The sequence below is a fragment of the Cervus canadensis genome, chromosome 13, assembly GCF_019320065.1.
Source record: "Cervus canadensis isolate Bull #8, Minnesota chromosome 13, ASM1932006v1, whole genome shotgun sequence".
In the NCBI taxonomy this organism is placed as follows: domain Eukaryota; kingdom Metazoa; phylum Chordata; class Mammalia; order Artiodactyla; family Cervidae; genus Cervus; species Cervus canadensis.
Window position 1 is genome coordinate 28439432 of NC_057398.1, and position 12345 is coordinate 28451776.

A 12345-nucleotide genomic window follows, 5' to 3' on the forward strand; every position below is an offset into this window, starting at 1 on the left:
TTTGGACAGGGCAGCCAAGAGGCACAGAGGGCAGGGTCCAGCAAAACATGCCTCCCCTGTGGTCCCAGCTGAGGGCTTGTGCCGAGGACTGTAACGGTCCTGCTTCAGCCCCACCCCCACTCCCACCTCGGCTAGGAAGGGACTGTGAGCACTGGTGGGGGAAAATCCAGAACCTGTCCCTTCTCCCCCAGCACACATCCACTTAGGTCATTGGACAAGCTTTTATTGAGTGCTGCCTGTAGCCAGGTCCTTAGCCTCCTGTCCTGGGAACCAGGGGCCCACAGATGCGGCCCCAGTGGGGCAGCAAGAGAGGGAGGCAGCCACCGTGCATCTGGGTCTTCCACGGGATCCAGCCACAGCTGCTGCCTCTTCGGCATGATCCAGGGCACCAGTCACTGTCACCATCCCCCACCTGCTTCCACCATTGAGGGGAGCAGGGCCGGGCCCGGAGCTGGGGCCCCACCGCGGGGCCCAGAGCCCTTGCTCCTGAGGGCCAGCCTAGGCCAGCTCCAGGGAGAGCCTGGCATGGGCCCTCCGCACTTCACACCCACAGGTCCTCCTGGTGGCCCTTGTTTTCTGACAGCCGCTCTCCCCGCTCCTCCTCAGGGAACTGGCAACTGCAGGCGTCCTCGGGCGGGGGTGGCGGGGCCTCCAGGAGCTGGGTCTCTGCAGAGGGGCTGCGATCAGCAGGCAGGCAGGGGACCCCCCCCTGCCCAAGGCACAACTGACCTGCGGGCCACACTCTTTGCCTCCTCAGCTGACAGATGTGCAGGCTCAGCTGGGTCACGGTCAGGGCCAGGATGCAGGCAGCCAGGGCGAGGATGACAATGGTCAGCAGGCTGGGTGGTTCAGTGGGCGGCAGCCCCAGGCTGCACACAGCATTGTGCGTCTTGTTCCCGGGGAACAGGGTGGGAAATCCAAGCTGGACGCAGCTGGGACACACGGACAGAGCCCTCGGTCAGCCCTCGGCGACCAAGCACTCCTCTGCACTGCTGCAGTCCTCTGAGCTGTTGGGGGTCACTGCACCAGAAAGGACAGCAGAGGCCCCGCCTTCAAGCCTGCCTGAACCTCCCGGCCACCAGAAGGCCCCACCAGCACTCACTCTGCCCAAGGTTTGCAGCGGCCCTCATGGCCCCCAGAGAAGGTCCCCACGGCACAGTCAACACACTCAAAGCCGAATTTGAAGTTGCCTAGAGACAGACAAACAGACACTGGCTGCAGGGGTGACTGGGGTGGGATCCTGCTGGTGTCCAGTTCTCCAGCAGGACTCCCCTGCCACCTCATCCATTTGACAGGAGCCTCTGGTGCCCACAGGACCTGCGCCTGGGATAAATCAGGTCCCCAGTGTGCCCCTTTCCAGGGCAGGCTGTGACTCAGGGCTGAGTGGAGGGTCCCTGAAGAGATATGGGGGAGGGGAGGGACCTGCTTGCAAAGGATGGAGCCGGGCGGGGGGTGGGGGTTGGGTAGAAGCCTGGCAAGAGCCAGGCTGGGCCTTCGCTTGCTCCAGGAGGCTGGGGAGCAGGAGGCGGGTGAGGGCCCTGGAGATTGGGGTAAGGCTGTGCCCCAGTCACCCCTAGGCTCCCCTGCCCCAGAAACCTCACACAGTCCCTTGCCGCCCTCACTCCCCCAGCCCCCACATGCTCAGGCAGGCCCCACTCCCCAGGTAAAGAGCCCCCTAAGAGGATGAGAGGCTCCTTCCAGAAAAGGGGCTGAACTCCAAACTGGGCTCCACGTGGAGCATCAGGGTAGGTATAGGACCTGGACATAGTCTGAGCCAGGGCCTAAGAGCCAGACAGTCCTGGACACCCCTCTGTTCCTCACAACTGGCCCTGAGGGCATCATCTCTGGACAAAGACACCTAGGCCAAGAGAGCCACGCACACAGTGGGCGCTGTGCCTCCAGCGAGGGCTGAGATGCCAGAACAAGAGAACCGCCTGCCTGCCAGGGTTCCATAGGACCCCACACTGGCGCCCATCTGCCCAGAGGGTGTCCGTACCCCCACTTGCAAGCATTCTTCCACACCAGCTGCTATGAGCTCTGGCTGGGCCCTGTCAACGCCCCTGGCCTGCACGGGCCACCCCCACCGACCACTTACCTTCAGGTTGCACTCCCTGGCCAGGAGGACAGGAGTAGTACTTGCAGCTCTTACACTGTGGATCTCCACAGTGGAACTCGGGTTGGATACACTGACAGTCCGGCTCAGGACAGGTCCCCTCATCTGGGCAGGGAACAAGCAGCTCTCTCAGAAGCTGGGGGGGCCCCCTCCCCAGGGCACCCTCTCTTAACCCCCAGGGAAATGGGGGGCAGGACAGGGCTACCTCAGCTGGGCAGAGTACTGTCTGGGAACCAGGACCCTGGCTTGGTCCAGCTGTGCCCCTCCTTCCTGGGCACCCAGCTCCTTCACCCACCTGGCCTGGCTGCATCCCCCATTGCCCTGAAGCTGCTCTCACCCAGGGTGACCATGACTCAATGTGACCCAGAGCCATCCCAATGGACAAGGGAGTCGCCTGGGAGATCTACTCCCTGCCCCCTTTCCATCCTGCATGGCCCTCAGCTGCCGGGACCCTCCAGGCAGCCTGCCCATCCCTCCCTGACTGCTGTCCACAGTGCCCACGACACTGAGACCTGAACTCTAAGAGCCCCTTACCACCCCCCAGGTCCTGGCAGGGTGACACCCTGGTGTTTTCCCCAGGGATGTTTGTCCCCAAACTGACCCATTCCACTTTTCTCCCACCCAGATATGCAGGTACGAGGCAGGGAGCTGGCAGAAAGAGGGGTGCAAACCCAAACTGAGCCTGAGTGATGGCCACGGGCTCACTACCCACTCAGAAGGAACAGGGACAGCCCTCCTCCACATTGGGACCCCTGACCTGTCTTGGGGAAGGTTCCCACACTCCCTTCCCCTGCCCCACCTCCCGGCCATCATCCCCCAACCCCCAGTCCCCAGTCCCCAGTCCCCAAGCCACTCTGCCTCCGAAGCCGCCGGGTTGCTCTGGGATCAGGGCTTTGGACCCAGAAAGCTTGCCCTGAGCACGGGGAGGCGCGCCGCGCTGCCGCTCTCCACGCAGGGGCTCCTGCCTGCCTTACCTGGGGAGCAGCGGCAGCAGCGTGCCTGTGTCCCCGTCCCATGCAGAACTTGGCCAGAGCTGCATCTCAGATCGCCGAGGGGGCGCTGGCCCAGGCCCAGTGCGCAGAGCAGCGCGATACCGCACAGGGCCACTCGCGCGCCCCTCGCCCCCATGGAGTCCCCCTGGCCGCGCGCCCCGCCGTTTTAGCGAAGCAGGCCCCTCCCAGACACGCCCAGATCCCGCCCCGCGGGCCGCTCCGCCTCGGCCACGCCCCAAAGAGGCCAGAGGAACTGTTCCCATGCGTGACCCCCGAGATCCTGCGACTCAAAATCCAAGGCGTGGTTGGAGGTTTGGGGCAATGAGACTTCTCTGGAAGCTTAAGCGGCGAGGACGCGTCATCACTCGTCTGTCCAGAGCACAGGAGGATCCACTGGACGTGAACTACAGACTCGGGGTTAGGATGAAGTGTCAGTGCAGGTTTGTCTTTTGTAACAAATGCACTGTCCTCAGGGTTATTGAATTTTGCAGTAAGGAGTTCATGATCTGAGCCACAGTCAGCTCCCCCTCTTGAGCTTGCTCCTTGGAAGAAAAGCTGTGACAAACCTAGACAGCGTATTAAAAAGCAGAGACATTACTTTGCCAACAAAGGTCCATCTTAGCCCCCAAAGCTATGGTTTTTACAGTAGTCATGTATGGATGTGAGAGTTGGACCATAAAGAAAGCTGAGCACTGAAGAATTGATGCTTTCAAACTGTGGTGTTGGAGAAGACTCCTGAGCGTTCCTTGGACTGCAAGGAGATCAAATCAGTCCATCCTAAAGGAAATCAGTCCTGAATATTCATTGGAAGGACTGATGCTGAAGCTGAAGCTCCAGTACTTTGGCCACCTGATATGAAGAACTGACTCATTGGAAAAGACCCTGATGCTGGGAAAGATTGAAGGCAGGAGAAGGGGATAGAGGATGAGATTGTTGGATGGCATCACCAACCATGGACATGAGTTTGAGCAAGCTCCAGGAGTTGGTGATGGACAGGGAAGCCAGGCGTGCTGCAGTCCACAGGGTCACAAAAAGTCAGACACAACTGAGCGACTGAAGAGGGGGTATTGATGGGGGGAAGGTTCCCCCTCACTTGCTGAGAACCTAAAACTGCTATAAAAAATACTTTTTTTTTTTAATTCAAGGGATGGGAATTCCCTGGAAGTCCAGTTAATAGGACTCAGTGCTTTCACTGCCTTAGACAGGGTTAGGGTTAGGGTTCAATCTCTGATCAGGGAAGTTGTGTGCAACCAAAAAAAAGAAAAAAACAATTCAAGGGGTCCCAAAGGGACCCCAAGAGAGCAGGTATCATTGTAGGCCGCAGAGCAACTAACCACAGAGGACAAGACACCCAGTAGACCCATGTGTGACGGTGACCTTGGGGGATTCCTAAGTGATCATGCTCTTTGGCCCAGGAATTCTTTTCCGGAAACTAAATGTGACCTAAATGTGTGCGCCTTGTCAGGGGAAACACCACTCGTACCCCCAGCCACATCACAAGGAGGGTGGGCGGGGGTGGTCAGAAATATTTTCTATGTAAAACCTGCAGCCACCAGGCCTGAAGGAACTAGAGTGTGGGTTGGCGCCGGATGCGGGGTGGCAGACAGTACCCTGAGTCATTGGGGGTGGGGCACACCCCCAACAAGGACTGCTTCCTCACTGTGCCCCTTGGCTCCTGGCTGACCCCCTCTCCACCTCCAACTTCCCCAGGGGGGCCCCGTGAGGCCCCTCCAACACCCAGAGCGGGTGGGATGAAATCCCTCATCCTCTGAAGCCTCCAGGCGAGGGATCCCACAACCTCCCAGAAGTCCTGGATTGCCAGCACTGAGCAGCCTCAGAACCTATTCAGGGGTCAGAAGAGTCCCTGTTTTCTGAGGATTAGAACAAGCCCCCCACTTTGGGAAATTAGGACAAGACTTCCCCACCCCCCCCACCCCCCACCCCTCAGCTTGGCCAAGGGGGCCTGGCCAGGCTCCAGACATCACACATACTGGAGGCTACAGCTGTGCTGACACCTGAGAGGAGGAGCCAGCAAGGAGAAACCAGTCACTGGCTGAACCCTGCAGAGGGAGGAAGGGCCGTCCAGGCTGCAGCCCTGACAGCCCTGCATACTTCAACCCAGCTCTCCCCACTGGAATCCCATCGGCCCGTGGAGATGTGCTGGCCCCTGATGGAGCGCTTGAGCTCTTGAGACTGAGAACTCAGCCTCCAGAAACACCAAGTGAACCCTGAAGTCGGGAGGAAGGGCTGTCCAGGCTGCAGCTCGCCGTGAGACTGTCCCATGTCTCTATGAACCTTAATTTCCTCACCTTAGTTTCTGGGGCCCTGCCTCCTTCAGGAAGCCTCCCCAGATTGCTTGGCCCTCCAGGGGAAGCTTGATACAGGGGAAATGGGCAGAGATCCCTGGGAATGCTGTAGGGTGGGCAGTGGGGGTCCCAGGAGTGTGATTTTGGTGGCACCCACAGGTATGTTGAGGGCCATGACCTGGTGACCAGGGCAGACCCGTGAAACTTGGTTTGAGAATGATGGGGTTTGTGACTCAAGTCCCAGGATGTGCAAGGCCCTCCTCAGAGAAGCAACTGGGCCCTGCAGAAAAGGGAGAGTCTCTGCGGGGGCTGTGGCTATGGTTGCTAGAGGGCAAGGTGAGGCCCCTAGGACTGGCCCTCTCTGAGGACCCCCAGATTGCAGCTCAACTCCTAGATTGGAGGAGGGTTTGAGCCATCGCTGGACCCCAGGGCAAGGTGAGGAGTGGAGAACTAGGCGGTTCTGGACCTTCTGCCACTGCTCACTTTAAAGACCTGAACAGTCAGGTCTGTACCAGGTTGGCATCACCCCAATTCTGGTAAAAGCCTAAGAAAAAAATGATAAATCCCCTAAAATGATGCTTGTCCAACCAGGTCCTCTCTATTGGCCCTTCTGGAAGCTGACCAGCATGCAGGCACCAGCAGGCAGCTGTCTGTGCAAAGGGAACTGCCACCTGCAGCAGCAGGAAACCAGAGGGAGGGTCGTGTGTGACAAGAGGCAAGAGTGACATCGGGGGTGGGGACCTGCGTCGCCTTCTGGTCCCCAAGGCTCCGGAAGGCTCCTCCTACGCGGCCGCAAACTGCGGAGTTTCTGTGACCTGGCACTGCGGGGGAGATCTCTATCTGCCAGCTGTATTTTCCAATACTTTTTGAGCAGCTCATCACATTTTTCATCACTTGTCTCAGCTCACACAAGTGATGCTCACTCAAGGGGCAGAGGGTCCCACATGGGGTCCAGGTGTTAATCAGGAGGGCTGAGGGGGGAGGATGGGGAGCCAGGTAGGGGCCTTGGAGCAGGGAGGGCCCAGTGTGGGCATATCAGGGGGGTGTCTGTGGGCCCAGGGGGTAGCTCAGCAGGGTTTAGGAGGCTTGGCAGCAGAGACAGGAGTGGAGAGTGTGCTTAGCGGCAGTATCAAAGCAAACTAAAAGTGATCAACCTCCGTCCGTCCATCTGTCAGCTGTTCAGAGGTGGAGCTGCCAGGCAAGGGGTCAGGTGGGGGGCTCATGGCTGAGGGAGCAGCTGGGAGGTTTGGGGAGGAAGCCCTTTCCCATGACCTTCGACCTTCCAGGCCCTAAGACTCGGCTCTCCCCTAGATCCCTCCGGCTTGTTCCGTAGCCTCTCTGCACAGCCTCTGCGCTGCCCAGGGACCACAGGCCCCTGACCAGTGATGCCAATTTGTTGCCCGTTCCAAGGGCACAGGGTGTGTGTGTTCACTGCTGCATCCTGAGAGCCTTCCAAGAACACATGATGGTCCCATTGTCCCTTTCCCCAGGAGGCCACCAGGGGTCAGAGGTTTGAGGAGAGATGGATGGGCCTCCGGGGAAGCTCTGGGGAGAAAGCCAACCCAAGAAACTAGGGGTAGAGGGCAGGACGGCAGCCTGACACATGTGGCAGGAGGATCTTCAACTGCTGTAGGGCCCTCTTGGTGCAGCGATGCCTGGGTCCTGGCCACCCGGCAGGGAAAGGTGTGAGAGCAAGCCAGGCGCTCATTTGCCAAGTGCACCAGGCGAGGCCTAGGGCTCTTGCCCAGATTTTCTCTGCTCCTCCACCCGCCCAACAGCAGCTAGGTAGTCTTTTATTTCGGTTCACTGTAGCTCTGCAATCTGTCTGAACACCCGGGGTGCAAATGTCTATGGGCTGTGGAGAGTTTCCACACTGACCTGGTATCCCTGAGCTGTTTAACCTGCACACCTCAAGTGAGCCCTTGGCCACTCGCCCCAAGTCCACACCTCTGCCCAAGCCAGGGCCGCCCCCAGTGCTGACCAGCAGGACTGTCTGACCATGCGGGTTTTACAGCCCATTCTGCTGTCCATGGACACAGGTTTCCCACCTGGGAACCTTTTCACATAATGGTGCCTGTTCTATTCCCACCCAGGGTGGATGAAGGATCAGCCCTGTCAGAAGACTCCAGTTTCCCCAAGGGCACGGAGCTGGTCTCAGGGGGACTCAGGGGCCCTGCAGGTGTCATGGGGGTCGTAGGGTCACCATACACTTGGGTCTAGCAGGGCATGGGGTTTAAGAAGAAACAGACACTTGTGCCCTCTCCTGGGAGGAGCCCCAGCAACCCGAGGGGTGGCCCTAGATGACCTTTGGGGCCAGGGCCTCAGAGTTCCCATCAGTACTCAGCCCCTGCCAGCCCCTCCCAAGTGGCCCAGGGAAGGTCCTTGGGTTAGGGTCTCACGTGGCTGACAGGTGCAGCACTGACTCCCCAGGGCACTTATTTTGGCTCCCCCACCCCCCACAGGTGCTGGGATGTGCCCAGGGAATAGGACAGCAGCCCTGGGATCTGTGAGGGATCCAGGGGAGCCCCTGCCCACCCCCAGCCCCAGGCAGCCCAGTCAGAGGCCCACATCTGCCAGCGTCGTTTATTGGGGGCCCACCCTGGGCGGGGAGTATGCACAGCATACGTAGCAGAGCCCAGGGCCAGCCCAGGAGCACCTAAAACGGCACAGGGCAGGGGTCAGGGCACCACGTGCAGGGGTGACACGGGGGCAGCCTGCACCTGGGGGCCCCCACTGCCCCTCTGGGGCCCCAGCCTGGGGAGGGGTCACCGGCTCCCACCCCAGGAGACGTTGCTCAGATCTTGGCCAGGCTGGAGTTGGCATCAGTGTGCTCCTCTTGGATAGGGGTCCGGAAGCTGTTTCCCCCTAGGGAAGAGGTATGGGCGAGAGGTGGGAGGTGGGCAGGGGTCCCGCACCTTGGGAGGCCGTCTGGTCTGGGGCCCACCACAAGCACTCACCTGGGGGCTTGGGGGTGTTGGTCAGCAGCCTCCAGGCCCTGTGGTGGAGGAGCAGGGCCAACGTGGCAGCCACAGGGGCAAGGAGGCCCAGGCCCAAGCCGAGGCCCAGGACAGCGGACAGCTCAGGGGCTACAAGGAGGCAGGGCCTGCTGGGTGGGGTCCGCCAGGGGAAGGGACCCACCATAGGGAGGGCCCCACCAAGCCCAGAGGGAGTCTCTACTCCCATCCTCCCCACCCATCCCACTCCCCTTTTAGGTTGCGGGGAGGGCCCTGCTGGGGCAAGACCAGGTCCCCTTACCCTTGGGGGTCTCTGTGTGGGGCATGGATGGCCCCTGTGAGGCCTTAGACCAGGAGGTGGTGGGCTTGGCAGTAGTGGACTGGACTGGGGGGCCCTGGGTCTCCCACGGTGGTGTGGCCGGGGGGCTCCTGTCCTCACAGATGGCGTCAGAGCTGCTATTGGCCGCCCGCAGTGTTCGCTTTCCTAACAAGGTGCAGCTGAGGGGGCCAAGGGTGTTGATCAGGCCAGAGTCCCCCTCCTCCTCCCCCGTCAGTGGGATGGGCCCAGAACTGGGGCAGTACCAGGGAGATGTGGGAAGCAATAGTGGTCCACACTGGTCACTCAGGCAGCATCAGAGTCCAGGCCAAAGGCGGCAAGGAGAGGGGCCATGGACTCTGCCGGGGCCTCCTGCGCTTACCCTGCTCCCACCTGCACCTTCCTCTCCCAAACCGCTGCCTACTCTTCATGCTTGCACCAGCTCAGCCCGACCAGGACAGGAACCTCTCCAATGTGAGTGAGTGAGGCTCTCACACTCCCGGGGCCTGGGCTGGGGTCTCACAGGCTCCCTACTCTGACCCAGCAGGAAGGCCAGTGGGAGGCTGGGCCAGGGCTGAGCAGGGGTCGTGGTGGGGGCAGGGACATCACAGGGTGGGGCGGGGCAAGGGCCACAGGGAGTCAGGCCCAGGAGCTCCCAGCCAGCAGCTTCCTACTTCCAGACCTGACCCGGCTCCCAGACCGCAGGCCACCCAAACCCTCCGGCCACAGGGACACTCACTTGGTCCAGGGCTGGCAGGCCTGGTCATTGCCTGGGGAGAAGTGTCCTGGTGGGCACGGGGCACAGTCTGCAACAGAACCAGCAGGCTCTGCCCATCTGCCACCCCTGGGATGCCCAGAGGCTCACTCCCCAGGGTTTCCTAGAGCTCCTCCCCGTCTGCATGCCACCCGTGGGTCCTGACCTGGAAGACCCCCACCCCCATCTTGGTGTGATCTCCTGGGAAAGAGGCATTCAGCTGAGGCTGGGGTTGGGGCTCTGGGAGGAGCAGTGACAGCGTGTGAGGGACATGCTCCTTCCACATGGCTCCCAAGGCCCCCCCTCACCAACTCCACGCTTGTAGCCGTAGCTGTCCTGGGGCTGGCTGCCCGGCCTGCAGCCACAGACCGTGTCTCTGGTTGGTGTGCATCTCTGCTTGGGTTCACTCCCGCTTCCTGGGGGTTGGGTGGGGTGGGTGCAGTCAGTGGGGAGGCCAGAGCTGCAGAGCAGGCTGAGGATGGGGCCAAGGGTCCACAGCCACCTTCCTGACCAGCAGCCCCTCACGGCTGGGCAGCTTCTGGTTCTCTCTCACCGCGCACGCCACATCCCTCCTGGTCACACGGCCCCAGGGGTCACCCGCGGCAGCTCTGACCACCCTTCCAACACCCCTCCAGTCTGCTCAGGACCCTCCGCAGCCCTTGACTCTGGGTCTCACCCCACCCCCCCTCAGAGCCACGTGGCCCTGGCCCCCTAGGAAGGGGAGGTGCCCTGTGGATCGTTTCAGCTGGCTGTGGGGCCCCGGGGGGCAGGGCAGGCCCCCGCCACGGTCGAGTCTTGACGTGGGTGCCGGGCACCCGTGGTGCTCACTCTGGCTGCACTGGGTGCAGGGCTTGCAGGGCTCGTAGTTGACGGCCTCGTTGTAGTAGCCGGGCTTACACGGGCGGCACACTGTGTCCCGGTCATGGGTACAGCGGCTTTCCATCCCATAACCTGCTGAGGGAGGCCGGGGTCAGAGCCCTGCACGGCCCGGCAATCCCCCAGGAGCCCCACCCAGCTTCTGGCTGGCCCGTCATCCCAGGTGCGGCTCCAGATCACCCACTAACCCAACTACACTTGCCTCACGACACCTGCAGCGCGTGACCCCACCTGCAGGTTCCCGCCGCCCCATCCGTGTCCTCCGATCCTGTCTCCTGGTCCTAGGTCCCTGCAGGCACCTCTCCCCCACTCCATGTCCAGGCCACTCACCTGGCTGGCACTCTTTGCAGCACCTGTTGCCACTGGGGTAGGTGTCCCCAGGACAGCGGGGCTGGGCCGCAGCACCCAGCACGAGCCCAAGGAGCAGGAGGGCTGAGCCCGGCGCCCTGGGCGGCTGGGTCCCCACGCACATTCTCAGCTCCTCTCAGCTCCTCTCAGCTCCGAGGCTCTGGGAGTCTGGGGTTTTTCCTTGCAGGAAGTGGCTATAAGGGCTGCGGGGGAGGGGTGGGGAGGGCGAGGAGGGGACTAGGAGGGCCCCAGGAAGCGCTGGAAGGCAGCTAGTCTGGGAAGCCCACTCCCAGCCTTCTTTTCTGGCCCTGGGGCCCAGGGGCCCCGACCCCGCAACAATACCCATAGGCCTCAGCTCAGCCCAGCCAGCAGCTGTGGTGTGTAGACCCAGGGCCCGAGGGGGACCTGCAGCTCCCCCAGCCCTGCCAGGGCCAGGCCAGTTCTCCAGTCCAGCTGGTCTGCACCCACCACAGGACACTCTCACTCCTGTCTTACGGTAAAGTGCAGCCAGAGCCCTTTCGGCCAGGCATCTTGGCTGCCCCCCTGCCCTGCCTGGCCTAGCCAAGCTGCCCGGACCAGAATGGTCTTGGGATGCCTTCACGTGGCTTGCTGCTTCTAGACACCCACTCTCTCTGCAGGGCCGAACCCTCAGGAGAAGTGGGGGGGGGTGGGGGGGGCGCAGCCGCACTAATGCCAATCCTCACCCTCCGCTTCGCCAAAGGGTGCCCAGAGTCTGTGGGTGAGCCAGGGCAGCACATGGGGTCAGGCATCAACTATGGGGGAGGGGAGGTGGTACTGGGGGCTCTGGAGCATGGTCACCGGCCCAAGTGTCCAAAAGTAGCCCAAACCAATGCCAGCAGTTCTGATGGACCGGGCCCCTCCTGACCAGTACCCACAGTGAGCGCCAACATGGGCATGGGTGTGCAGGCGTGTGCAGGTGTGACAGAGCAGCTGCGTGTCCCTGAGCACAGCAGGCGTCAGGGGCTGAATTCACAGGCCACAACCCGCACGTGCAAGCCCGACCCTCATGAGGCTTATACTGGAAGAAGGGGCCTCTTAGGGGGCAAGGATGGCGTGGTGGGGTCACAGGTGGGCCTGATCTAGTGTGGCTTGTGTCCATGTAAGAGGAGGTCAGAGCACAGACATGCACAAAGGACGACCACGAGGACACAGAGAACACAGCTGGCTACACGGCAACACCGGCCATGCCCACACCTGGGTCTCCGATGTCCAGCGTCCAGGACTGGAAGAGGATAAGCCGCCCACGCAGACCCAACACATGCTGCTGGTCAAGCACTGCCAGGTGTCCTGGGCGTGATGTGTGCCTGGGAGTGTGTGTCAATCACATGTGTGGCACACACGTGTGGTGCTAGCCCCACGTGCCCGGACGTGTGTGTGCTGCCCCCGTGAACCCCTGGGCTTGTGTCTGGAAGGGGTGGCCCATGAGGACAGACCCTCTGCTCTGCCCCCTGGCTGGACAAGCGCTGCCTCTCCCAACACTCTGGAGGCCATGCCAGGCTCTCCCTGACCCCACAGCTACCCGGGTTTGGGGGGGACAGGAAAGACAAGCCCCAGGGCCCTCGGGACAGCAGGACGGCCAGTATGCCATCACTGTGGGGCATGAGCGGAGATGAGCACAGACACGCATGCACACATGTGCACATGTTTCCTCCCACACAGAGCTCT

The 12345-nt window shown here is 61.6% G+C and overlaps 2 protein-coding genes across 5 annotated transcripts; both read right to left on the reverse strand.

The window, feature by feature from the left end:
- Positions 1–207: 207 nt before the first annotated feature.
- TNFRSF18 (TNF receptor superfamily member 18) lies at positions 208–3266 on the reverse strand. 2 transcript variants are annotated; one of them, XM_043485380.1, is made up of 5 exons: positions 3088–3266; positions 2096–2218; positions 1103–1190; positions 730–932; positions 208–666 (listed from the first exon to the last, which is right to left on the reverse strand). In XM_043485380.1, the coding sequence occupies exons 1-5, from the start codon at positions 3239–3241 to the stop codon at positions 542–544; spliced, it is 693 nt and encodes a 230-aa protein (XP_043341315.1). In that variant the 5' UTR covers positions 3242–3266; the 3' UTR covers positions 208–541. The 2 variants fall into 2 exon arrangements, with proteins under 2 accessions (XP_043341315.1, XP_043341314.1); XM_043485379.1 differs by having other exon boundaries at positions 208–932.
- Positions 3267–7980: 4714 nt separating this feature from the next.
- Positions 7981–11824, reverse strand: TNFRSF4 (TNF receptor superfamily member 4). 3 transcript variants are annotated; one of them, XM_043485550.1, is made up of 7 exons: positions 10642–11820; positions 10264–10389; positions 9744–9851; positions 9421–9487; positions 8667–8863; positions 8369–8497; positions 7981–8276 (listed from the first exon to the last, which is right to left on the reverse strand). In XM_043485550.1, exons 1-7 carry the CDS (start codon positions 10781–10783, stop codon positions 8206–8208), a joined length of 840 nt encoding a protein of 279 aa, XP_043341485.1. In that variant the 5' UTR covers positions 10784–11820; the 3' UTR covers positions 7981–8205. The 3 variants fall into 3 exon arrangements, with proteins under 3 accessions (XP_043341485.1, XP_043341486.1, XP_043341488.1); XM_043485551.1 differs by having other exon boundaries at positions 10264–10386; positions 10642–11814; XM_043485553.1 differs by lacking the exon at positions 9744–9851 and having other exon boundaries at positions 10642–11824.
- Between the last annotated feature and the right edge of the window lie 521 nt (positions 11825–12345).

Bases quoted from the DNA above. Each gene is read 5' to 3' on its own strand.
- TNFRSF18 (XM_043485379.1), bottom strand. From the start codon at position 3,241: ATGGGGGCGAGGGGCGCGCGAGTGGCCCTGTGCGGTATCGCGCTGCTC. The intron at 2,219-3,087 runs GTAAGGCAGGCA...TTCCCTGCCCAG, and splicing joins CTGCTGCCGCTGCTCCCCAG to ATGAGGGGACCTGTCCTGAG. The intron at 1,191-2,095 runs GTAAGTGGTCGG...GTCTGTCTCTAG, and splicing joins CCAGGGAGTGCAACCTGAAG to GCAACTTCAAATTCGGCTTT.
- TNFRSF4 (XM_043485550.1), bottom strand. From the start codon at position 10,783: ATGTGCGTGGGGACCCAGCCGCCCAGGGCGCCGGGCTCAGCCCTCCTG. The intron at 9,488-9,743 runs GTGAGGGGGGGC...GTTCTGTTGCAG, and splicing joins CGGCTACAAGCGTGGAGTTG to ACTGTGCCCCGTGCCCACCA. The intron at 8,498-8,666 runs GTAAGGGGACCT...GCCTCCTTGTAG, and splicing joins CCACACAGAGACCCCCAAGG to CCCCTGAGCTGTCCGCTGTC.